General features: G+C 62.5%; 2 protein-coding genes across 3 annotated transcripts in view; one reads left to right on the top strand and one right to left on the bottom strand.

Annotated features, from left to right (window-relative positions):
• The window catches only part of LOC141743266 (dedicator of cytokinesis protein 2-like), a 77,676-nt gene that overhangs the window by 38,821 nt on the left and 15,905 nt on the right, over window positions 1-22,950 (top strand). The gene's annotated exons all lie outside the window — the stretch shown is intronic.
• LOC141743267 (uncharacterized) lies at window positions 1,601-22,098 on the bottom strand. Its single transcript, XM_074587018.1, has 4 exons — window positions 21,830-22,098; window positions 9,794-11,691; window positions 5,441-5,515; window positions 1,601-2,026 (listed from the first exon to the last, which is right to left on the bottom strand). The coding sequence occupies exons 2-4, from the start codon at window positions 11,329-11,331 to the stop codon at window positions 1,828-1,830; spliced, it is 1,812 nt and encodes a 603-aa protein (XP_074443119.1). The 5' UTR covers window positions 11,332-11,691; window positions 21,830-22,098; the 3' UTR covers window positions 1,601-1,827.

The raw sequence follows: 22,950 nt of genomic DNA, 5'->3' as shown, positions 1-22,950 counted from the left end.
CTGGGCTCCATAAACACGGTCTGGCAGCTTTCCCAGAGCATTCATGATTTCCATACTGCTGCCACAGCCCCTGCTTTCACCCCGGGGTCCGAGGCCCCTCAGCCCAGGCTGCTCCAGCAGCTGTGGCTGCCAGGAAGGTCTGGGGGGGACCAGAGACCTGTGTGCCCATGCTGGAGGCAGCCTCCATCCACCCTGTTGCTGCTGGGCAAGAAGCAGAATTTGCGGGGGAGGAACGCCCCAGATTCACCGTCCCAGGAACTCAGACCTCTCCTGCCCTTGCCTTGACAGCTCGGCCCGGTCCCACAGGGCTCCCCAGTGCCCTGCTGGGAAGGGACGACCTGCCACAGGAGAGGCTGTGGCTGAGATTTGGGTGACTGCTGCCAAGCGGGGCCGGCGCTGGCCGCTGCAGCGTCTCCCATGGCTGAGCAGCTGGGACTCCTCAGGACCACTGCCCCCCTCGGCACTGCTGCAGCCCCGCAAGCACCAGGTGGGTCCCTGGCACAAGGGATGGGGTTTAACATCGTGTCAGCTCCTGCTTTGGGAGTACTGTGGTGTAGGGCATCGGCCAGGCCTTCCCGTCCTCTGCTCCCCCTCGCCGGACCGACCTCTGTGTCTGCAACAGCCGCTTGCTGCGACCCAGGGTGCCCAGTGCTTCCCAGAGAAGGCTGGGCAATGCCCTCTCCAAGGCCGGTGGCCCAGCTGGGAGAGGCGTGACTGCTCCTGCTGCCATTGGAGGCTGAGGCGAGAGCCCCAGTGCGGCGTGCATGCAGCATCTGGGCTCTGGGGAGCACTTGCCCCGCGGCTCCACGGCGGTGGAGGGTGGTCAGGGCACGGCACATCCCGGCGGGCTAGGGGGAGCGTGGGGAGCACTTAATGCACCATGCTCAGTGTTCGTTCGCCACCCACTGCTGCCGCCGGCCACTTTGATCCAGGACCCTCATTAAACTGATGCTGAATTTCTCTTCTCGTGGGCAGTCTTGCAGAGGCTGGAATATTTGAACTGCTAATTTCATTCTCCCTGTAATTAACCAGCGCATCCTGCAGCCAGGGAGGCCCTGCCAGCCGGCCACGAAGCGGGAGAGGGAATTTCTAGCCCCCACGGCTGCAAGCAGCCTCTGCTCCTGTGTCAGCCCTGGGTACAGGCAGGATGTGCAGGGCTCAGGCCCTGGCACCCCAGCCTTACTCAGAGATGCTCGCTGGAAGGAGAGCCATGTTCCCTGGGACCCCCACCCAGCCTGCCCTCCCACCGGGAAGGTCTCGGGGCCAGGCCTCTCTCCTAGAGACTCCAATCATTTTCCATTGTCTCTGACCGGGGGTGCAGGAGAAATCCTCGGTGCTCCTGGTTAACCTGCACGCAGCAGCTGGGGGGGACGGGCGAGCAGCCCATGCTGTGGGGTAAAGGGCCAGGTGCTGATTTCAGCCGGGGCAGGCTGGGAGCACCGAGGCTGCAGACAGCCCTCAGGGAGCCCTAAGGCAGCCCTAAGCCCTGCTCTCACCAGGGGACTGTGGGTGCCTGGGGCTGGGTGAACGCTGCAGCCCATGTAGAAGAATGGCTGTCGTCCCCCTCATCCTCATCCAGAACAGAAGTGCACAGGCGGGAGAGGATGTAACAAAAATAGCGTCTCCGTAGAATTTATTGAATCCTCATTAAATACAGCCATTGTTCCCCTCGCCTTATTTACACAGGGGCTTCGATACATTAAACTGAACGGTTAAAAATATAAAAGCTGGTGCTACCCAAACCCTACCGTCAGAGGGAGGGAGAGGAGGAAGGAGACATGGGCAGGGGGTCAGTGCTGGGACAGTGCCCCCGTGCTCCTGGCGGGCTCACAGGAACCAGAAGCATTTGCGCCTGGATTTCTTCGCGTCCAGCTTGGCAGGTAGCTTCGTCACCGGCGACGGCTCTTGCCTGGGTGTCAGGACGGCCCCCGCCACCGCCACAGGGGAGCTCGGCGTCGTGTCGCCCTCGATATGGCTCAGCACCCGCTGGAAGCGGCCCTCCTGCTGCCGGAAATCATGCTCCACACTGCGGGCATGGAAGGGGATGGCATTAGAGGGCATCGCCCGCCACAGCCCCCCTGCTTGCCAAGGCTCCATGCCCCTCCGCAAGTCCCTGGGGACCTGAGCCCCCCTCACATCCCCAGGGCCTTCAGCCCCCAGCATGTCCCCAGGACCTCAGCCTCCCCTGCGCTCCTGAGACTGTTGCATGGGGACGGCACGCGTGGCCAGCCTGGCTTCAGTGGCTGCCATCCTGCAGCTGGAGGGGATGACAGAGCCCCTGGGAAGGGCAGGGGCCTCATACACACGCAGCTGCCGGCTGGGAGGCTGCGGTGCAGAGTGGCCCTTTGGTCTTTCTCTGGCAGTTTTCTCCAGGGCTCCCGGCATTCCCCGGTGGGCAGACTTCCTGGGGTCACTGTGTGCCACTGCAAGGGAACGTCCTGCTGGCATGCCCTTCAAACAGCTTCTGCCCACCACCCTCACCCTCAGAGGCTGTAAGAGGGGGGTGGGGGACGGATCTGGCCCAAACAGCAGTCCCGCTGCGGTCTGCAGCTGGGCACGTGGCACCGCACAGCTAAACCTGCTGTGCCGGAGCACCCAGGGACCTCTCCTTCTGGAGGGACAGACTGACAACAGCCCCTGACCTGGCGGCAGGGGGTATTGCGGGTTGGGTCACCCTCAGGTGGTCCTCCTGCACCTTCTGTCTTATCCAGCCTCAAAGCCTGGTGCTACCTCTGCTTTTCTCTTGGGCTTGACTGTGCTTTTTCCTCTGTTTCACCCGCTCGCCAGAGTTCCTTCGCCCTAAATGAGGACAAACATGCCAAGTCCCTCCTGGGGAGCTGATCTGCTTGCAAGGGGCCTCTCGAAGTACCAGGAACTTGTTCCCAGCACACTGTGCTGGTGGCACTTAGGTGGCACTCAGGCACCAGGCAATTGGTGTTTCCTGAGGCAGAGTCCGCAGCTCAGGAGTGCAGCGGCTCCTCTGCCCTGATCAGGCCATCAGCGACAACGCCTGTTAGTGCCCCGCAGGGACCAGTGGCACTGCTGCAAGGGCTGGCCATCCTTGGTAAGGCATTGCCAGCACGGCAGGGAGGGCAGAGGAAGGCTCTGGACATGCCGGGCACCCTGTAATCACCAGCCATAGCAGCGTGCTTCCCTCGCTGCTGGACTGTGATGTGCTCCCCCGAGCTGGACACAGCTTCTGGTGGTGATGCTCCATCCCCCCGGGGACTGCGGGGTCCCTCTCAGCTCAGAACAACACACGCTGAGACTTTGCTTGTGACCTGTCCAGGGCAGGGTGCCAGCCAACTGCCCTAGCTGGGGACTGGTGCCGTCACAGTGGGGCGAGCCCAGGGCCCGTGGGACCCTGGTTAACACTCAGCCCCACCGGAGAGGGTCTGTGTGTCCCTGGGGACAGGGCCCCTCGTCCTGCCGCTGCTGCCACCGGCACTGCACCCAGCCCCCATGGGCTGAGGGCAGGTGCAGCATCAGGAGGTGGCACAGGCATACAAGGGCTGTGCTGCTGCCTGTCGCACCACTAGTGACACGAGGAATTAGGGTGCCCCCCCACCATAGTCCTTAGATTTCTTGCAAGTGCGGGAGCCCTCCGGTGTCCCCGCAGCACCCCGCAGTGCGCAGGCTGGCTGCTGGCAGCCACGTGCCATGATGCTTCCTCACACGGAAAGTGCTCTGATCTCCTCACACCAGCCACGTCCCATCGGATCAGCAAGGTGCCGTGGTGTGTGCCCGGGAACACGCACGTGGCACGGCCACCCTGCACACGGGGAGCTCCCCACAAGCTCCCCCATGGCATGCTGACACCTCCTCTCACCTCCCGTCACCTTGCTCTGCAAGGACACGGATTGTCCCCAGCTATTTCTAGGATAAAGGGTGAGCCACAGCAGATAGCCCCCTAGCAGGGGGGGCAGCATGGGGAGGGACCCCATGTCCCCAGCACAGATGCGGAGGAAGGATGCTCAGGGCTGCTATAGGGGTGCACAGCTGGCGCATTCCTGCATGGCCCTGGGATGGGACACAGGCAGGGATTCCCAAGGGCCAGTGCTGGGAGTGCTGCCCCGGCTCCTTGCACCCCATGCACTCTGCACTTGGTGCTGCCCCTGCTCCCCCCACACCATGTCCCGTGTCCCACTGAAGCCTCTGTCCTCTCATCACGCGGACGGCAGTGAAGCCCAGAGGGAGTCCCCAGCGGGAGCCTGGCAATTACAGGGAGCCACCCCCCCCCCACATGTGACATCTCTCCCCGCCGCAGTGCCGCGTGGAGACAGGCTCGTCAGACCCAATTAGCACTGAAGTTCCCCATGAGCTACAGCGGGGGAGTCTGTGGTGTAAATAAGCGGAGAACAAGAGAGACGGACGCAGCACTGCCGCGGTTGTACGGATGCGCAGGGGTTGTGAGGATGCTGATGTGCAGTGGTGGCCGGAGCTGGGCCCCCCCAGCCCGGAGATGCCTGAAGGAGAGCGTGTCTATCCCTTGCACGGAGGCTCACAAAAGCACAGCAGTGGCTACACCGCCCCATGCACACACCACAGAGCGCTGCCCGGTGCCAGCTCTGCGCTACACATCCCGCACTTCTGAGTGCTAGTGGAGTAAACCTAATTAATAGCAAAATGAGAACATGCCTGGCCAGCTACCTGCGTGACCACAGAGGGAGACAGCAGGCTGCACAGACAGAGGGGCAAATGGACACCCATGGATGCCTGGAGGGGCAGGCAAAGACTCGGGCAAAACTGCAGCTCCTCAATTCCCACAGGGCTGATGGGGAGAGGGACCCGGCCACATCACTGCCTACACTGGGAGGGTGTGAGACAACTTTTCCCGAGACCAAATGGGCTCTGAGGAGAGAGCACATTGGAGGAAAGCACATCCACACCCCGACCCAAAGCTGACACCAGGGAAGCAGAGCCGAGACCCTGCAGTCCCAGACCCCGGCAAAGGGCAGGAACTCCCTGCACAACCGGCAGCCCCTCTGCAGCATCTATGCAAAGCTGGCACAGCGACAAAGAGATGCAGCCTGGACTCTGAGCGAGCGAGCAAGCCCACCCACCAGCCATTAATGAGGCTTTCCCCGATACACTGCTTTTATAGAAGATAAATGCTCTGCCATCCAACTGGAGCAGCATTCCTTCCAGCTGCAGCCAGTCAGCTGTCCTTCACGAAAATCACCCCAGCTACTCCTGGGAGCGGGAGCTGCTCTCTGCAGAGATAAAGCGACCAGATTCAGGCCGAGTAACACCAGGACCCTGCTCTGGCCTTTCAACACGTGGTAGGAGCTGGCTGCAGAGTGGTGAGGTGCCTGCACCCATGCCGGGAGCCCCGACAGCACACTGGGGAAAGAGCTGGCACCAGTGTGTCTGAGTCTGAGTGATGGAGGAGGACAGGAGCCCCGCCGGGAACGTGCAGGCGGCCAGAGCTGGCTCTTACCTGTAGATGATGCAGGCACAGTCCCGGCAGGTCCCACAGTTGGCGATGTCTTGCCCTGTCCGGTACGAGTGTCGCCTGCGACAGAGCAGAAGTGCTGTGAGCCTGGATACCCGGCCTCGGTCTGCCTGTGCCTCCCCAGCTGCCCCCAGGCACCTCATCTGCGTCTTGAGTTCATGCTCCAGCAGCCAGGAGCTGCCAACCAGCTCCTCTCCTCCCTTGGATCCAGATCCTGTCCTCCCTGGGATCACAGCTCCTCTCCTCTTGAGAGATGCCATTTGATGCCCAGGCCAAGTGCGGTTCCTCTCAGCTCCGCAGATTTCTCAGATGGTTGCAAACCAGAGACAGGCACAGCAGAAGGCCCGAATCCTTCACACCTCCTTTCATTTCCAACACATAGCTGAACCTCACGCCCGTGGCCACCCCAGGCCACCGTGCATCTCCCCACACACGGCAGCACAGAGGGAGCGAGACTGTGGGCAGTGCGAGGTCAGTGCAGGGGCACTCATGGCACACAGCAGTGCCCTGACTGATGGGCAGAGGGAGATGCTCCAGCCTAATCACCAGCCTACGCCAAACTCAGGATTTATCTTTTTGATGCTTTCGCACCAGAGAAGCATCCTCCTCCAGGGAAGGTGCATGGGACTCAAATTAAGCCGATGAGCCCCAACATTCAGCTCAACCCCAAGGCAAGTCCTCCTCCCCGATCTCTACAGAAGGTATCTGCACCCCAAATGCTTCTGCTGCTGGTGCCAAACACCAGTCCCGATGCATCCCCAGGCCAGCTGCATGCTGTGCAGGGAGCACATACCCTGCTGCCCCGCTGGGCGAACGCCGGCTGCCTGCCCTGCTGCCCGGGGGACAGCTCTGTGCTCTTGTCCCCCCATGTATACTGAGTGCCCCCGCTGTCCTTACTGCCTGCCAGCAGCACATCCCAGCTCCTGCCACTCTGAGTGTGGGGTGTCCACCAGCCCCAGTGTCCTGGCGTCCCAGGGGGCACCAGGGACCGGCAGCAAACCTCTCACCTGGCCACAGCCTGATGCTCCCGTGAGCTCAGCAGCCTCCATATTCCACTGCCGGCCCTGGCTTCGGCTGCTGGTAGGAATGCTACCACCTCCCTGGGGAAATGGTCCACTGATATCTCTCCTAGCTCAGCTGCCTGCAGCTTCTCTGAACAAGCTTGTCTGCCTTTGGCTTTGCCACCCTCCCAAGCCCTCAGGGTGCCGGGGCTGTGCCGGGGAGCTGCCCATGGACCCCTGGCACCCAGCACTGCCAGTGGGTGCTCCCCAGTGGTGCCCCAACTCTGGTTGCTCTTAGAGCTGTAAGAGAAAGGCCCTATAAAATGCTTTTGGTCACCTTTGTGGACTCCATCGCCCCATCTCCATTGCCCCTCTTAGGCAGTGCAGGCTACGGCTTTTGGGGGACAGCTGAGAAAACACCCCCCCGTCCCACATAGCAGTCACATTTTCCTGTTTAAATCTTCCTCCTGTTACTCGACCTTGATCATGACTGTTCTCAGTCCTCGAAAACTAGGTCTTTCAATGCACCAAATTATGTATTACAATTGGGATTATACTCTTAGCACATAAATTAGATCATGTGTATATATAAAAAAAGTACATATATATGTGTGTGCGGTGGGGGTTATCCAATACTGTATAAACTGCGCCTCTCTACCAGGATGAGATCTAATCCTGGGATAGGTGTTTGGTGTGGGATGTTGCCAGCGGTAGATGCCTGGACCCTGCAAGGACATGTTACACCGTGAGCGGCATCGGGGCTGGTGGCACCGCTCTGGTGCATGGTGGGTGCCTTGGAGCCGGACGCTGACCCGTGGCAAATGAGGCCATGCTGTTCCTCAGCATCAGGACACTAGGATAATTTTTTATGCGATTTCCTATCCCATCCCTTATGTCTCCGGGCATCTTGTTTGCTCATTTGACTGCAACAGTATACAGAGCCGAGATCTTAATTAAGCTGCCCGCAGTGAAGCTAAATCAGCTTCCCAAGCAGACAAACTCAATTCTGACTGCGGGAAGAAACTTGAGCTCTCAACAGGCCCCGCTCTGCACATGCCCTCGCTGTACCCTGCAGGGACGAGGCTCGGCATGGCCATGGCATGGCTGCAGATCTACAGGCACCCTGGAGGGCAGCACCGCATGCAGGGGGGGGGATCACTCCCTGGCCCTTCTCCTCCGAGCAGCCACATAACCCATGGGGGCAGCAGACCCCCAGGCAACCCTGACAAGCGGGGGGCAAGTGGGCTGTGCAGGGGGCTGCATGCTGATGCCCAGCAGTGGCAGCAGAGATCATGAGAGGGGCGAGACCTCGGCTGGTGCTGCTCCTCTTTTGGGGCAAACAGGGCCAAACCCCGGACCAAGCTCTCCTCCTGGCGGTGCTGTGCCAGGGCTGGAGTGGCCAGGGCACCCACAAAGCCGACTGGGGCAGGCAGCTCCCACATGGGCAGGGAGAGTGGGTGCTCAGAGCACAGGGAAGGGTCTGTGGGAGCCGGCACCCCAGGGCTGCTGGCAGCTCCTGGCCGGGACAGGCACACACGGGCTGCACCCGTGGCCCGGCAGCCTGTGCCAGGGATGGAGCATGGTGCTGCACACTCCGCCTTAACGCCCACGTGGGCTTGCACGCTCTTGCTAACCCTCTGTGGGATCCACACCACCTCTGTTGCTCCTAACTGGAAGGAGGTACTGAGCAGTCATTTGCTTTAGGTAAAACAATTAAACACATGCGCAGGCACCAGAGCCAGGACTACCAGGAGCTGCCCATCTGGCAGGTCCAGGTCTCCTCCCGTGTGCCACCCTGCCTCCCCAAAACCGCATGCCAAGTCAGACATACCAATATCACTGCAGCACACACTAAGCTCAGTGTCCCTGGCAGGCTGAGCCCCTCTCCACCTGTGAGGCCAAACTAACGAGCCACCAAACTGACAAGCTCTCCTGTCCCAGTGCCCCAGGCTGTCCCCACGCAGCTGAAGCACAGCACGGCTGTACCTGAAATGCCACCCCTAAGCAGTGCGGGGGATGGTCCATGGCACCGCAGTCCCCACCATCCCAGGGCCACCTCGCAGACAGATGGGATGGGCCAAGCTCCCTCTGGCTCCCTCCCAGCCTGGGCGCCCGGGCAAAGCTGCTGCCTCCCTGACACTGACCCAGGGCAATCATGGCAGGAGCTTAACGGCCTGAGGTACAGCCACTGCTCAGTGTCACAAAGGCTGCATGCACGTTTCTCTTCACCGGTTCTTGCCCTGCGAGGAGCAGAGGGCATGAGCTGCATGAGCACTAGAGACTGGGAGCACATTTTCACCACGAGGGTGGTCACAGACTGGGACAGGGGCCCAAGAGGTGGCGGATCTCCATCCCCCTGAACACTAAACCACAGCTGGGCGAGGTCCTGAGCAGCCTGTCCTGGCTGCACCCACCTTTGGTGGGTGTTGGACCAGAGACCTCTGGCAGCCCCTTCCCACCAGCGCTTTGCCAGTGCTTCAGTTACAGCCAACGCAGGCTTCCTTAGATGTAATGACCGGATCATTGCACTGCCCTGGTGGGAGCTGGCTGTCTCGGGCCATGGGGAATATGCCCCAGTGGGTTTTACGGGAGGGTGCCAGGACTGGCACGAGGTGAGCAGCTCCTCACATCTCCAGGGAGGTTGGTGGCCCTTGTGTCAGATGAGTTTGGAGGGTCTCAGCTCTGGGCCATCACAGACTAACCTCTTTGCTCCATTTGGCAAATCTACCTGGAAGGCCAAGGAAAATTGGCCCAGGGGATGCCCTGCCCCACCACCCATGGAGCAGGTCAGGACAGGGCTGTGTGGGCACCTCCCCAGGGCACAGGCGCGTCAGTCATTGGGGCACTGGGGGCCGAATTTTTGCCTTGGATAACTCGAAGGATGGGGTTGAAAGCAGGCGTGAGAATTAGGGAGGCTGTCCCTGGGGAAAGGCAGTTGTCCCTGGGGCACCCACCATGGCTGGGCTGATCCTGCAGTTGGGATGCGACATCCCAGGTCTCCGCTCCTAGTGACCGATGGGCACATCAGCCGCATCAGAGCAGGGGCGGGGGGGCCCAGCTCTCCTCGTCCCCCTGGCCTGTGCCCCCCTGCACCCTTTTCCTGGGCATGGGGAGGGCACCACGAGCACACGCAGAACAAGCTGGGGCGGGTGAGACATCACATCAAGACATGGTGTCGCATAAGCGTGGATGGCAGCTCCGAGTTTCTCAGAGGCAAACGTGTCCGGGAGGCGGCAGCACCCAAATCTCTGTCAGGGCCCCCCCATTCTCCATCCACAGCCCCCCGGGGGACATCGCCCTCCCCCCCCATCCCCTGCCTCCATCCCTGCCTGCTCACCCATCCCGCTGGGCCTCCTTCTTCTCCAGGTCCTGGATGACGTCCAGCAGCACCCGGATGGTTTGTTGGCTGGTCTCCAGCACCCCTTCCAGAGACTGAAGCTGGGACTGCAGGTCCCCCTGCTCCCCAGGCCCCCGGGGGCCCTCTCCCTGAGATGTCCGGGTGTTCTCGTCTTCCGCTGGTGGTCCCAGCGGCCCCTTGGCTGCCACCACCAGCTGCAGAAGGTCCTGGACGTGGCGCAGTGTCTCCGACTGCTCGGTGGTGAGGCAGGGCTGCCCATGCCGGGGGACCTCCGGTGCCCACATGGCTGGTTGTGTCCCCACACCGGGGCCCTGTGGGGCCAGGGGCAGCGGGTCCCCGGGCCCCTCTGGTCCTGCCCGGCCGTGCCCAGGCTCAGCGGCACGTAGCCGGCTGCAGATACCATGGGGGTCTGGATGGCTGAGCGCAGCTGGTGTCTTCTCCGGCACGGCGGCAGCAGAGCCGTGCCAGCCTGGCGCTGGTGGGATGGGGGCTGGCGAGGTGCAGCAGGGCCCCCCCCATGGTGTGCCGCAGAGCTGGTGCTGGGGTGGTGGGGGGTCCCGCAGGGGGTTGCCCTGAGCTGGCTGGCGGAGGCCGGGGGTGTCCGTGGCAGGGAAAGTCTGCTGGCGGTATGGCAAGGGCTGGGGCGGTGGGCGCCCATGGGGCAGGCTGCGCTCTGAGTCGCTCCGGCCGAGCCCCCGCGGCTCGGTGGGTGGCCAGGGCTGACCACAGGGCACGGAAGCTGGGCGTGGGGCAGCCCCACGGCTGCCCCCGGGATTCCCACGGAGCCGGGCGCAGGCAGGGGACGGCAGGCAGGGCTCAGGGATGCAGCTCTGTGCTGGGGAGGTGCAGCGGGCAGCGGGGCACCCAGCTGTGCCTGGATAAGGGGGACAGGGATCCCTGGGTGGTGGTGGTGGTGGCACACGGCACACGGCGGCGTGCTGGGCGAGGGCTGCGGCATGATCATGCACGGGGAGGCTGCCGGGTGCCCGTGCGGGCTGAGCATGGCTGGCACCGGTGGGCACGGTCCCCGCTGGGCACCAAGCACTCCCCGTGGTGGCAGGCAGCACCGCATCCCCGGCAATGTTGCAGACGCTCTTGCTGCGTGGCTGGGAGGCCTGGAAGGGCTTCTGGATGCTGGGGGAGGTCTGGATGGCGGTGCTCATGCACGCCTTCCTGGGCATGGGCAGCGTCAGCGAGCCCGGCTGGGCCTGGGGCCAGCTCCGCCGGGAGGCACAGAGAGCCGCCGGCTCAGGGGGGTCCCTGGGGGGCGGTGAGGCACGTGGGGTGTTGGGGCCGTGGGCGGCCGTGGGCCCCAGGGGGGGACTGGCTGCCCGCTCCGCACTGCCCTCCACCAGGTCCTTGAAGCGGACCTGCTGCGTGCGGTTGCGCCGGCGCTTGAGGCGGCTCTCGATGTCGGGCGAGTCGCGGTTGAGCAGCACCGAGCGCACCGTCATGGCTTTCTCCTGGCCGCCCTCGCCGGCGGGGGCCGGGCCGGGAAGGGGCTCGCGGCTGACCATGGCTCAGGGCCCCAGGGCCGCTGCGGCAGGGCACAGGGGACCAAGCACCGGCGGCCGGAGCCCTGGGCTGCACCCGTGCCCGGAGCTGCCCAGGGCAGCGGGCGGCCTCATCCCGTGCCACCGTGGAGAGGGGGTGCTGTGTGGGAGGTGGGCGAGGGGCCGCTGGGCATGCTGCCCACCGCCTGGCCCTACAGCCCCCGGCACGCTGCCCCGACAGCCCTGCCCGCCGCCATGCCTCCCCGGCGGTGCTGGCAGCCCATGGTCCTGTCACCGTCTGCCCTGGCTCAGTGCTGCCCGCAGCGGGCTGCCCAGGGCGCCAGGCGCTGGCAGTCCCTGCCCATGGCTCCTGGGGTCCCAGACCTGTGGGGACAGAGAGAGATGGGTGAGCCCCATCCCCGCTGCTGCAGCCCCCCGAGGACAGGAGCGTCCCCCGTGGGGCCGCTGGCCTCTGCCCGCTCCCTCCCAGCCCCGCCATCACAAAACGCAAAGAGACAAGCTTTGATCTCCGGCGCTGCCTCTTCAGCACAAAGAGAGAAGGAAAAAAAGAAACCCCTTTAGCATAAACACGTTACAAGTTCACAGCTCAAATCAAGCAGAAGCAGCTGTTAAAAATAGCTCTGCCTCACTGGGGCTGGTGCCTCGCGTTTGTGGGGCGCTGGCAGTGGGAGGGCGGGAGTGGGGCAGGCACAGGGGGGGCTGCTGCCTGTGGGCATTGGGCAGAGCTGGGCTGGCCACGGTGGGCTCCTGCGCGGGACGGATGGACTTGGGGCATCCGCTCTACACGAGGCATGGACTCTGCGTGGGGCTGGACAAGGTGTGGGGCGCCCAACCTGTGCGGGTCATGGCTGAAGTGGGCACAGGACCTGTCGTGCATGGGGCAGGGCTGTACTGGGGACCCGTCCTGTGTGTGGGATGACCGAAATGGGGACAGGGGACCTGTCCTGTGGGGCACATGGCTGGACTGGGCACAGGGGACCCGTCCTGTGAGTTGGATGATCAGACTGGGTACAGGGGATGTGTCCTGCATGCAGCACCCACCGGAGGTGCGGCAGGGCTAGGTGGGCTGCCGGCGTGGGGGGACCAGCTCCGTGGGCAGCCGGGGAGACCGTGGCTCAGGGACAGTGGGCCAGCTCGGGCATGTGAGAACCAGCCGAGATGGAGAACAGGCATTGTGGCTAAGACGGTGACTTCGGTGAGACCAGGGGACTGCTCCCTGCCCACAGAGAAGGGCGGTTGCTGGTATCTCTCCAGCTCTCGCCCTGGCTCTGCTGCAGGGCTGCCCTGGAGAGCGAGGTCTCCCTGCGGCATCGTACCTTCTGCCATCGCGCGGCCCCAGGCAGCCTGCCCGACCGCAGCTCTCTGCCCGCCCTGCCTCATGATCCACCCTGATCACCAGCTGCTGCCCTGGCCTGTCACGCTGCCGGGGCATACAACACTGCAGAGCAGGGGTTGCACACTGGGAACCCTGCTTGGGATCCCCTTGGGATGGAGAGGAAGGTAACGGCTCATTTTGGGAAGCAGCATCAAGGACAGGGCGACAGAGATGGAGACGCCAGCCTCGACGGGCAGCGGCACTGCTTTGCCTGGCAGTTCAGTCTCCCAGCATTCGAGGTCTGCAGACATCCAGCGGTACCTGCGGCGTGGGCGAGCCGCAGAGCGATGTGGGCTCCCCCGTGGCACGGACTCCACCATGCCATGTCCTGCATTCCGCATCCCCACGGCTGGCTCTGGCAGACCCTGCCCCGGACCACAGCCCACTGCTCCCCCAGTGACCCCGCGCCCTCTTTGGCACACCGAGACAGGAGCCTTTGCTTGCTCCACAGCCCTCCTGCCCTCACTGCGGACAGATACAAGGCATCGGCCAGCCCCCCCAGCCCCCCTTGCCATCTTGCCTTGCTCCTGCTGAAACGAAGCGGCTGACTCAGCACAGCGGCCTGGAGTCACCCAGTGCTGGTAACGAGCATACTTCCCGAGTTCTAAGCACGCCGGTGTCTGATGCTTCCCCAGCTCAGTGGCTTGTGGAGCGGGGGGCTCACACAGCCCCCCCGCCCCAGCACCGCATACCCCGGTGCCTCTGCGCCCCCAGCATGGCATTAGTCAGGATGCTGCTCCACACGCCGCCCAGCCGCCCGGCACTTTCCTTTCCCGAGCTTGGAGCCGTGCCCAGACACCGGGAGATGTTTGTGAGGCAGGACGCGACGGAGACACAGCGGAGGGATGGGGCACCTCGTTAGTATGGACAGCAACAGGCGGAGGAGAGAGCTGGCTCGGGGATGGAGCCAACGCCACCTGCCCCCGCGCCCCACACTCGCCGCAGGCTGCGTGCGACTCCGGGAGGAGCAGCCCCACGTTGACGTCTGACAGTGGGTGCCTGACCCGGGGCATGGGATGGGGCAGAGCCCGCTGGGATGGCAAGGGGCTGTGGGGCAAGCCCCTGCCCAAGACTCTGCAGCAGCCACAGGGTCACCTCTCCTCGCCCGGGGCCACAGCACGGAGCTCAGGACCCACTGCCCAGGTCCCACTTCAGCATCCCTGGCTGCATCTGTGCCAGGGAGGCAACACGCTGAGCGGCAGAGCAGGGCCAGCTGGCACATCTCTGCGCTGGACCGGCCTCCTGAGCACGGCTTGGGACCAGTGTGGCTGGGCTGAGCGCTCCTGGAGGGCAGCCTGCATGTGGCCAGCCTCCTCCAGAGGTTTCCTTAATGAGAGCGCTAATGGGCACGGGGCAGAGGGTACCAGGAGCCGCTCCAAGAGCCGAGCATGGGGCAGGAGCACTACCGGCATGGTCTGAGTGCAGATGCAGCCCCCCTGAGCCTGCAGTGGGGACCTTGTGGAGCCACGGCCCATGGCAGAGCAAGACGAGGCCATTCCACTGCCTACGCAGCAAACGCGAGGCTGTCAGTCAGCGGGGTCTCCGCTGAGGCACCCTCTGCCTCCCGAACCGCACCGCTGGAGAGATCAGAGACAAGCCACAAGGACAAAGAAAAAGTCCATAAATTATACATGCACTAACTCCATTTGGGAACGGCTCGGAGGATGTCAAACACCAAAAGCTAGGACCCTCCCACTCATCTCTCTGCGTACGCTTTATGGTACAGTCAGATTTGGTGCTGCGTTCGGGCGCTGTTTGCAGCGTGCCGGCATCTTCGAGTGCTGATAATGAGTCCCGCTGTAGGACGGAATCAGGACTGTGCAACCCAGCAGCTGCTGTATCTGATGGTCGTCCCCCGCCCAGCCCCATACAGTAGCTGAATCCAAGGAAACTGCTCTGCCGATGGATCCGTCTGGAAGCACGGCTCCAGGGACATTTTGGATGCACAGAAAGGGCCACCGGGAAGGGGCTGCGCAAGAAGCAGAGGCACCCAGCACCCAGCTGCACCAGTGTTTTCCAGCTGCTATCCTCAAGCATATTTACTCGGAAATGGCACTCAGCCCTCCATTCCCGGGGCCACGCACTCACCCACAGCCCCCACATATTTGGCTACCCCAGCCAATGTAACCGTGTGCCTGGCATGCAGCCGCGCTCTCCGCTGGCCACCCCAGTACGGTGACCCGGGCTGGTCAGACTGGAGGAGCAGGAGTAGGGATGTCTCCTGCTAATGCCACCCTACCCCAGAAGAAGGTACCTATGGGTTTGGCCAGTCCTGCAGTGCCGGAGGCTGTCGGGAGGACAATGTTGAGAAACAAGGGGTCCAGAGCCTGCAGCAGCACATTCCAGGGTCCGGTCTATCGGGAGCCCAGGGGTGCGGTAGCTCCTCTTTCCTGGGGGACGAGGGGGATGGAGGACAGAGTCAGGCAGGGGAGGGGATGGCTGAAGGAGACCTGTCCTAACTACTGTGTGGTGGCCGATGCTTGTCCTCAGGTGCCCTGTGCAGGCGCCCTGTGCAGGCGGCTCTCAGGAGATCCCTGCTAGTGACAATGAGGAGCAGTGGCTCCTGCCTGCCCAGCCAGTGCTCAGCCAGGGAGCGGGGCTGCGCGACCTCCTGAGGATGAAAAAGGAGGCGGGGGGCTGAGCCCCAGTGCTCTGCTCTTGCGTGCCCTACGGGGCTCTGCGCCCGCGGGACAGGGGACCTCGGGGTCCCCCCTGGGGCATGTCGGTGGAGAGTGGCCTCAGGAGAGCCTGAGTACGTGGGATGGGCCCTGGCCCAGGGGGAGCCAGGAGGGTGCGGGTGGGCTAACACTGGCCGGGGCATGCAACCGCCAGCCCGAGGCAGCAGTGAGGGAACAGGCTCAGAGCTTGACTAGTAACAGCTGAAGGACGGCAGCATGTACCAGCCATGCCAGTCAGCACAAGGCCATGGAGAACACGGCTCATCAAACCAATTTGCTGTCTGTTTTGATGAGGTTCCAAGTTTGGTCGATGAAGGTAAAAGCCTCGATGGAGCAGACTTGGATTTCTGTGAGGCATTTGACATTTTGACGAAGAAAGCAGAATAATACGAAAGCAATGTGGCACGCATTAAATGGATTAAAAACTGGCTAACCAGCGTGTCTCAAGACATAATCATCCAGTGATCATCGCCAATTAGCCGTGCTTCTGCCCAGGTCCCGCGGAGGGGCAGACGGGCCCTCACAGGAAAAAAAACCTCGTCACTGGGCAAATGTGCGGATTATACCAAGGCTGAGAGAAAGGCAAGGAAGGAAAAAGACAAAGCCAGAGCCATGAGAGGAGCACGGAGCGGACGCTGCGCAGGAGGGGCCTCCACTGCAGGAGCTTCAGGCTCCTCTCCGTCCGAGCAGGCAAAGCGCAGTGAAACCCGGCGGCTGAAAGTCGGGGGGGGTCAGCGTAGTCGGTGGAGCGACTTTGTTAAAACGCGAGGCCAGTCGGCACTAGAGCAACTTGTAAAGGATTTACATGGTGGTGGATCCTCCGTCTTGGCAATTTTTTAAGGTCTGAGTGTTTTTCTCCTCTAGTTCATCTGGGAATTACGAGCTCCATGAGTAAGGTGAGACAGCAGGTCACATCAGATGATGCATAGATAAAACCAGACGCCAACACTAAAATGCAATAGATGACACGAGTACTTCAGCGGTGGGCTCTCCGTTTCAGCTGGGTGCTCAGCGCAGTTGGGAATGACGTCTCCTCTGCTGAATGAGCCCAGGAGCCAAGGAAGCATCAGGGACCTCTTCCTATGACCTGGCCACGGACACCGCTGAACTTCAGGTGCCGAATCCCACACAGTCCTCAGATTGTCCTCACTCCCCGCAAACATCAAATACTCCTCAGAACGACAGGGATTTGTGAGTAGCGCCAGGGCTCTGAATGACGCATCAGCCCAGCAGCCATCCCCAGCCTGGAGCCCTTTGGATCCTGCCATGCCACTTTGGGTGGTGGGATCCAAAACCTGGTCCTGCATCACCAGCCTGTGCTTTGTGCTGTCAGCTCCTATCTGCAGCCTGTAAAGGGTTTGTGAATCTCCTCCCTTGGAGAGCCAATGGCTCCATGATTGGGTCACTCCTCTTTGGCCAGTACTGATTGATGGCGAATTTTGTGAGAGGGGGGCACTGAATCTTCTGGTTTTGTATCTTGAGACTCATCTCTCATGGGCTGCAGCGTTGATCTCGGAGGAACAGAGCCCTGTTTCACACCGTCCTGTCCAGAAAGTTACCTACATCCACCAAAAATCCTGCACAGCGGAGGGAAAGTCTCCAGCTGCCTGCCTGCCTCCTCCTCCGGGGCAGCAAGGCCCAGCTCAGCTCTTCCCCCTGACTCGACGGACATCAGTGTCCTGCAGGAGAGACCGGTCCAGGACTTATGAGGTTGCTGGGCAGACCCCAGCTATGGCCATCGAACAGCAGGACTGCAGGCACTGATGGAGGATCCAGTTGCCCCACACACCCATGAACATCCCTACCCATGAACGTCCCTGCCAGCTTCGGCCCTTTCTCCACCCATCCTCCACCTTGTCCTCCTGGTAATGTCTGTGGCAGAGGGAAAACCAGAGCAGACACATAAATCTTCTCCTCAAGACGCAGGAAGCCAGGAGATTAGATTTATGAGAGGGGAAGTCATATTCTCCTGGAACCGCAGAAGAGAACAGCTAATTACCCAGCTCCACTCACTGGGTACAACAGCTTCTCTTGGGACAAAACCTTTACTTTTCCTGATCTCTGGAAAGGAAAGAGGTGCTACTGATGCTGAGAGGGGTGGCACCAGAGGATGAGGCATTTGCTCTCAGCGGAGGACCGGGCAGAAGCCAGGTTCATGATACATCACTCAGCAGCAGAGCTTAATCCTGCTTTGGCTCCGAGAGGACTCAACACGTTTGTACTCGGATTGGAGCATCTGTGGGACCTGAGGATGGAGGACTAAGAGCATCTCCTCAGGCAGCAAGCAAACCTGAAATCTGGTTCCTCGCTGAGGAAGTCCACCATAAAGCCAGCTCATGCTCTACCCTCATGGTTCTCTTGGAGGCTCTTCCAGAGCCCGGCTGCTCAGTGGCTCATAGACCTTCTAATTTCCTGCAAGCACTTAATCATGGCCAGTTTATATCCGACTGTGCTCATGCCAATATAGTGCTTCCGCTTGAACAGCTCTTCCCAGCGTTCAGCCCTCGTGCGTTCACAGCGAGGACACACGTTCTTTCTCTGGCCAGGCTTTGCAGTGCTCAGCAAGTCCGGCTCTGCCAGCGTCCCCCAGGGCCAGCTCCCCCTGTCTCCGATGATCCTCGCAGCCTCCCCCCACACCTGCAGCCCTCCACCTCCTCCCTCCTGGGAGCGTTCAAGGCAAGGTCTTAGGCTCTGCTTGAATGCTGTGGGGCTCCACCAGAAACACCCAGGCTGGCCCGGCTAAGGACGCCAGGCGCAGTCCCCCTGCAGTCAGGGCAATGCCCTGGGTTCCTTGTGCTCCACAGCAGCCCAGCGAGCATCGCCCGGGACCTCCGGGGAGCATCGCCGACACACGGGTCCTCCCCTGTGTCAGCCAGGGCCCGGTGCAAACAGCAGCTCGCACGAGCCAAGGGATGTTCATGCATCTCTATTTAGGTCACTGGCTGAAGTGCTCTGCAGGAAAATTAGTCACTCTCACAGCCACAGGGCCCAGGAGAAGGCTCTTGTTGCCCGGCTGCAGCAGGGAGCCCCTGACACCCACCTCCCCGCAGCACCAGCGCCCCTGGGCACCCTGCAGGCACCTCTCCAGGGCTGCCTGAAGCTCCCGGCTGCCCTCACCACACCTAATGCCCCATGGAAGGTATCCCATCAATTAGGGAAGAAGTAACAACACCCTCTTCCCAGCACGCAGAGGTCATCCACTCTCACTTGCATCGCTCCTCTCTCTTTCAACTGCAGATATGCTGGTGCTGTCAGATGGAGACTTTATGTGGTCAGGAGACACAGTGAAGTACAAAGCCTTTGCACAAAGCCTTCAGAAGCCTGCGGAAGCCAAATTATTCCTCTGTCTCCCATGGATGCTAATACAGCTGTCATGACAGTAGTGTCTCTGTTCTTACTGTTACCTGCTTGCTTTCCCGCCTTTCTTTGCCAGGCGGAGGAGTACTGATCTCACCATTTTAAATGATACATGAAGAGGTAGGGTGACCTACCCAGGGGAACATGAGCAGACCGTGGCAGACAGCCCATACGGAGCAGGATGAGGTCAGGAGGAGTTTGTTTCACATCCCAAGTCTTCGTGGAAAAGCGGGAGAGCATCCCTTGCATGGTCTGCAACTGCTGCTGGGTGCTGCGATTCAGCATCTTTCCTAGGGGCTACAGAAGAGACCACTGCGGGAGGAAGCAAACGCCTTGTTTGGCTGCTTCCTTCCCAGTGACCGTGGCGTGGGCAGTATCACATTCCTCTGAGTCCCGGAGACAATGCCTTGCACGGACGCAGGAAAACACTTGACGCGGAAATCCAGCCCAGAGAGCAGAAGAGCTCAGCTGGTACCCAGCACCGAAGCACACGGGCTCTGCTGGTGCCTCCGACACGGGCTATTCCTGCAGCAATTACAGGACAAGAGAAGTAGGACACGGCCCAGAGACTTTCGGCCACGGGAGACGCAGCTCATCACAAGACTTCCCACAGCTCTGCGCCTTCCTGGGGAGGAACGTCCCACCTCTTGGAGAAATGCTCTCAGGCACCCATCTGGAGTCAAACCGCCCCAGCGAGCGGAGCAGCCGGCCGAGCTGGGGAGCCCTGACAGACTGGGACTCCGTGTGCTCCTTCGCATGCCAGAAATCTTATTAGAAAGCCACAAGCTGTCCACAAAGCGCATTTCTGGAAAAAGCTGGAAAGGCTTCACCGCCCAGCAGTTCAGAGGCGACTGCAGTGCCCTGGTCGACCCTGCATGCCCCAGTCCAGACTCCCGGGGGCTCACCCCCGGGCGCAGGCAGTGCCCCCCCCCCACCGGATAGCCCCCCAGTCCCACCAGTGTTCGCCCGGCCGCAGTCCTGGCAGCCAGCACGGGAGGCCTCTGCGGCTGCAGCCTCCCAGCACAGATAGGGAGAATGTCGTTTCAGAATACAAATTCCTGCCTTTAAGTGGATTTCCAATGCCATCTAGCAGCCACCCCCCCCCCGCCCGCCTTTATCTTTATGCGCTTTAGACAACACTGGCTACCAGGGGAATTTAGGAATTAGCAAGTGTCTGTCTTTGCCGTGTGCCTCGGTTTCCCCACCCACCCACCAAACAGCCAGGATGATACAGACCATGCAAGAAAGACTCTGTCTAAAAGCACCAGTTAAGACTGAAATAGCATTGTTACTACAGAACGGAATAGACCCACTAATTATTTGTGGCCTCTGGATGCTACCATGCTATTAAATAATTATAATAATTATAATTCATAAAGAAGATAACCTCAGTCTAAAGGAGCTTCTGCGGGTAAATCCACTCCACTCCTCCGAGCGCACTGGAAGGACTGAATGCTTCCTGCAGAGAGGAGACACGCCGGGAAAGGACGGCAGGTGCCAGCCTAAGCCCATCTCTGCCTGGGAATCACTTCCCCGGCAGCTCTCCGGCCCCTCTCCACCAGCAGGCAGGGAGCACGGCCAGCAGTCCCCAGCATCCCCTGCTGCCGCGGCTGTCCCAAGGGGCTCACTCCCATGCCCCCCAGGAGGTGATGAGACCACCGGGAGCTGCAAGCTGGCAGGGAGCACTCTGCGCCTCTGAGAGCACACAGGCTGATGCCCGCTGTCCCCGTGCAGGCACACACTGGCAAAGCCCCGGCGATTACTCATACGTGTCCACCTCGTGCTCTGAACAGAAAAACAGCTCCATGGAGAGCCTTCCTATTTCACGGGGAACAGCAGACGCTGGACCCGGCTCCGCTCCTGCCTCAGCGGCTGCCAAAGCCCCACCGACAGACACAAAGGCCTTGAACACAGAGCACGGCGCTGGGAGCTGCTGGGAGCAACGTGGGCTGAATCCCTCCAGCGCGAGCAGCCGTACCCTCAGCCGGCGTCAGCGCGACGTGTGGTACAGAAAGTGACATCCCTAGGATCGTGTGTGTGCGTGTGTCAACCAAACACAGCCCTGGCTGATGGACGCGTCTCCTAACGAGGGGGAGCAGAGCGCCAGCCAGCCGGGCTGAGGGAGGCAGGCTGCTGCTGGAGCGCAGCTCCCTCCCCGCATCTCCCGCGCGGAGCTGCTGGGCAAGTGGAGGTGCCACGGGCCGGGGCGGCATAGCAGGGCAAGCGGAGTGGGCAGCAGGGCTGCAGCACAGGGATGCCTGGCCCTCGGGGGTCTTCGGCCCCTCTATCACAGCAGCTCTCAGCACAGATTTATCTCCCTCAGCTGCACACCACGCCACTGCCTCCAGCATGGCTGTGCCCCCCAGAGACCCCTGCCATGGCAGCCAGTGGCTTGGCTCAGTGCAGGTTGCCACCGGCCACCTTGGTGCAGGGTGCCTGCTGTAGGGTGCCTGGCATAGGGGTGCCACCAGCCACCCGGGTGCCACCACCTCCATACCTCCCGCACTTCCCCGGGCAGCTCCTGCTCGGCGGCAGGGCAGAGGGGGGGACTACCCGGAGAGTGCTGCGACCGCCGGCAGCACGGGGCACCGGGGCGGCCGAGACCGCTCGGGGCCGGGCACCCCACGCCGGCGGCGGGGAGGAAGGGGCACCGCGGACCACCCTCCCCTCGGCCACCCTCCCCGGCCACCCTTGCCCCGGCCCCGCCGGCCACCACGCATCCCGCGGGCCGCTGCACCGGGTTCCCGGCCGCGGCTGCCCGCACCGCCCCGGGGTCCCCGCACCGTCACGGGGTCCCGGTTTCGGGGCTCCCCGAAGCGCTCCGCCGTTCCCGGCCCCAGGGTCTCCACACCGCCTCGGGTCCCCCACCCCAGGTCCCTCCGCCGCGTCGCCCCCGGCCGCGGGGCTGCCACGCCGCCCCGGGTGCCCGCACCGCCCGGGGTCCCGGTGCCGGCCCGTGCCCCGCCACCGCGGCGCTCCCGGCGCAACGAGCGGGCGCCGCAGGGCCGATGCCCGCAGAACCCAGCCCGGCCCGGCCGCCACCCCGCTCCGCTCCGCCAGTCGCGGCCCCGCTCCCCAGCCCGCCCGGTACCTGGTGCTCGGCGGCAGCGGCGCGGGTCGACCAGCGGCGGGCGCGGGGCACGGCGGGGTGGAGCCGCGCGGGCTCGCCGGTACCGGGGCGGAGCCGGCGGGGGCGGGGCTGGGCCGGGGTGGAGCCGGGGTCGGCGTCGGAGCGGCGGGTGGGCACTGGCGGCGGTGCTGGCGGGGTCCGGGGTGTTCGGCTACGCCGTGACCCGGAGCCCCAGTACCTGCAGCCTTTCGGGTTCCTCGGGCCATGCGATGGCTGCGCGTTCCCGGTCCCGTGGTCCTCTTCCGGTATCGCGAGTGTCGGGTGGGCAGGGAGGGCGGGACCGGGACCGGGACCGGGACCGTCGAGGCTCTGGGCAGCGCCTGCCCTGGGGGCGAGGTGGGGGAGTACAGGCACCATGGCCAGTCCGGTGCTCGGGGCCGAGCACACGGTGGGGCACAGCCCCTGTCCCCCACTATCCCCCAGCCCATCAGCGCCGGGCCGGGAAAAGCTCCTGCTCGCCCCGGGGCCGGAGGTGTGGCGACAGGCAGCGTGGCCGTGGGCACAGGGGGAAGGTGGCCTTTGCGCCAGGCAGGGCTGCGGGGCGGCAGGAGTCAGCAGGCAGGGTCCCCGACAGGTCCGTGAGCTGGGGAGCAGCAGGCAGGAGTGCAGCACCCCCCAGAGACCGCAGACCCTCTTCTCCAGCCTTGAGCCTGTTGTTTCTGCGGCCCTGCCGGGTGTCGTGGCCCTGCAGGGTGTCCCAGCCCTGCTGGGGCTGCAGCAGCTGGTGCGGTGGCTCTGGGAGGTGCTGGGTGATAGGACTGTGACCTGGCTGGGGGCCATCTGGGACCATCCATGTCTGTGACCACCCAGTGGGTTTTGGGGCCGCACACTGTGCTGGGCTACCCCTGGGTTCATTCCCCATGCACGCGCCATCCGCAGGACAAACCACATCCCATATGGATGTATCAATGCCTGGCTGTGTGGCTCCCAGTAATGTAATTTAAATGTAAATGCAGTTTCTCTTGAAGAAGGTGTAGCAGGCAGTGCAGGGAGTTCACCTGGATCTAATTCCAGCAGCCACCAGCACAGCTGTTTCCAGATGACTGAACTAATCTCATCAAATCCCCAGAACAGACTGGCTT

This window comes from Larus michahellis, chromosome 5 (genome assembly GCF_964199755.1).
Source record: "Larus michahellis chromosome 5, bLarMic1.1, whole genome shotgun sequence".
NCBI classification, from domain to species: domain Eukaryota; kingdom Metazoa; phylum Chordata; class Aves; order Charadriiformes; family Laridae; genus Larus; species Larus michahellis.
Note: the sequence above shows the minus strand (reverse complement) of the source record. Positions and strands in the feature narration are given on the sequence as shown.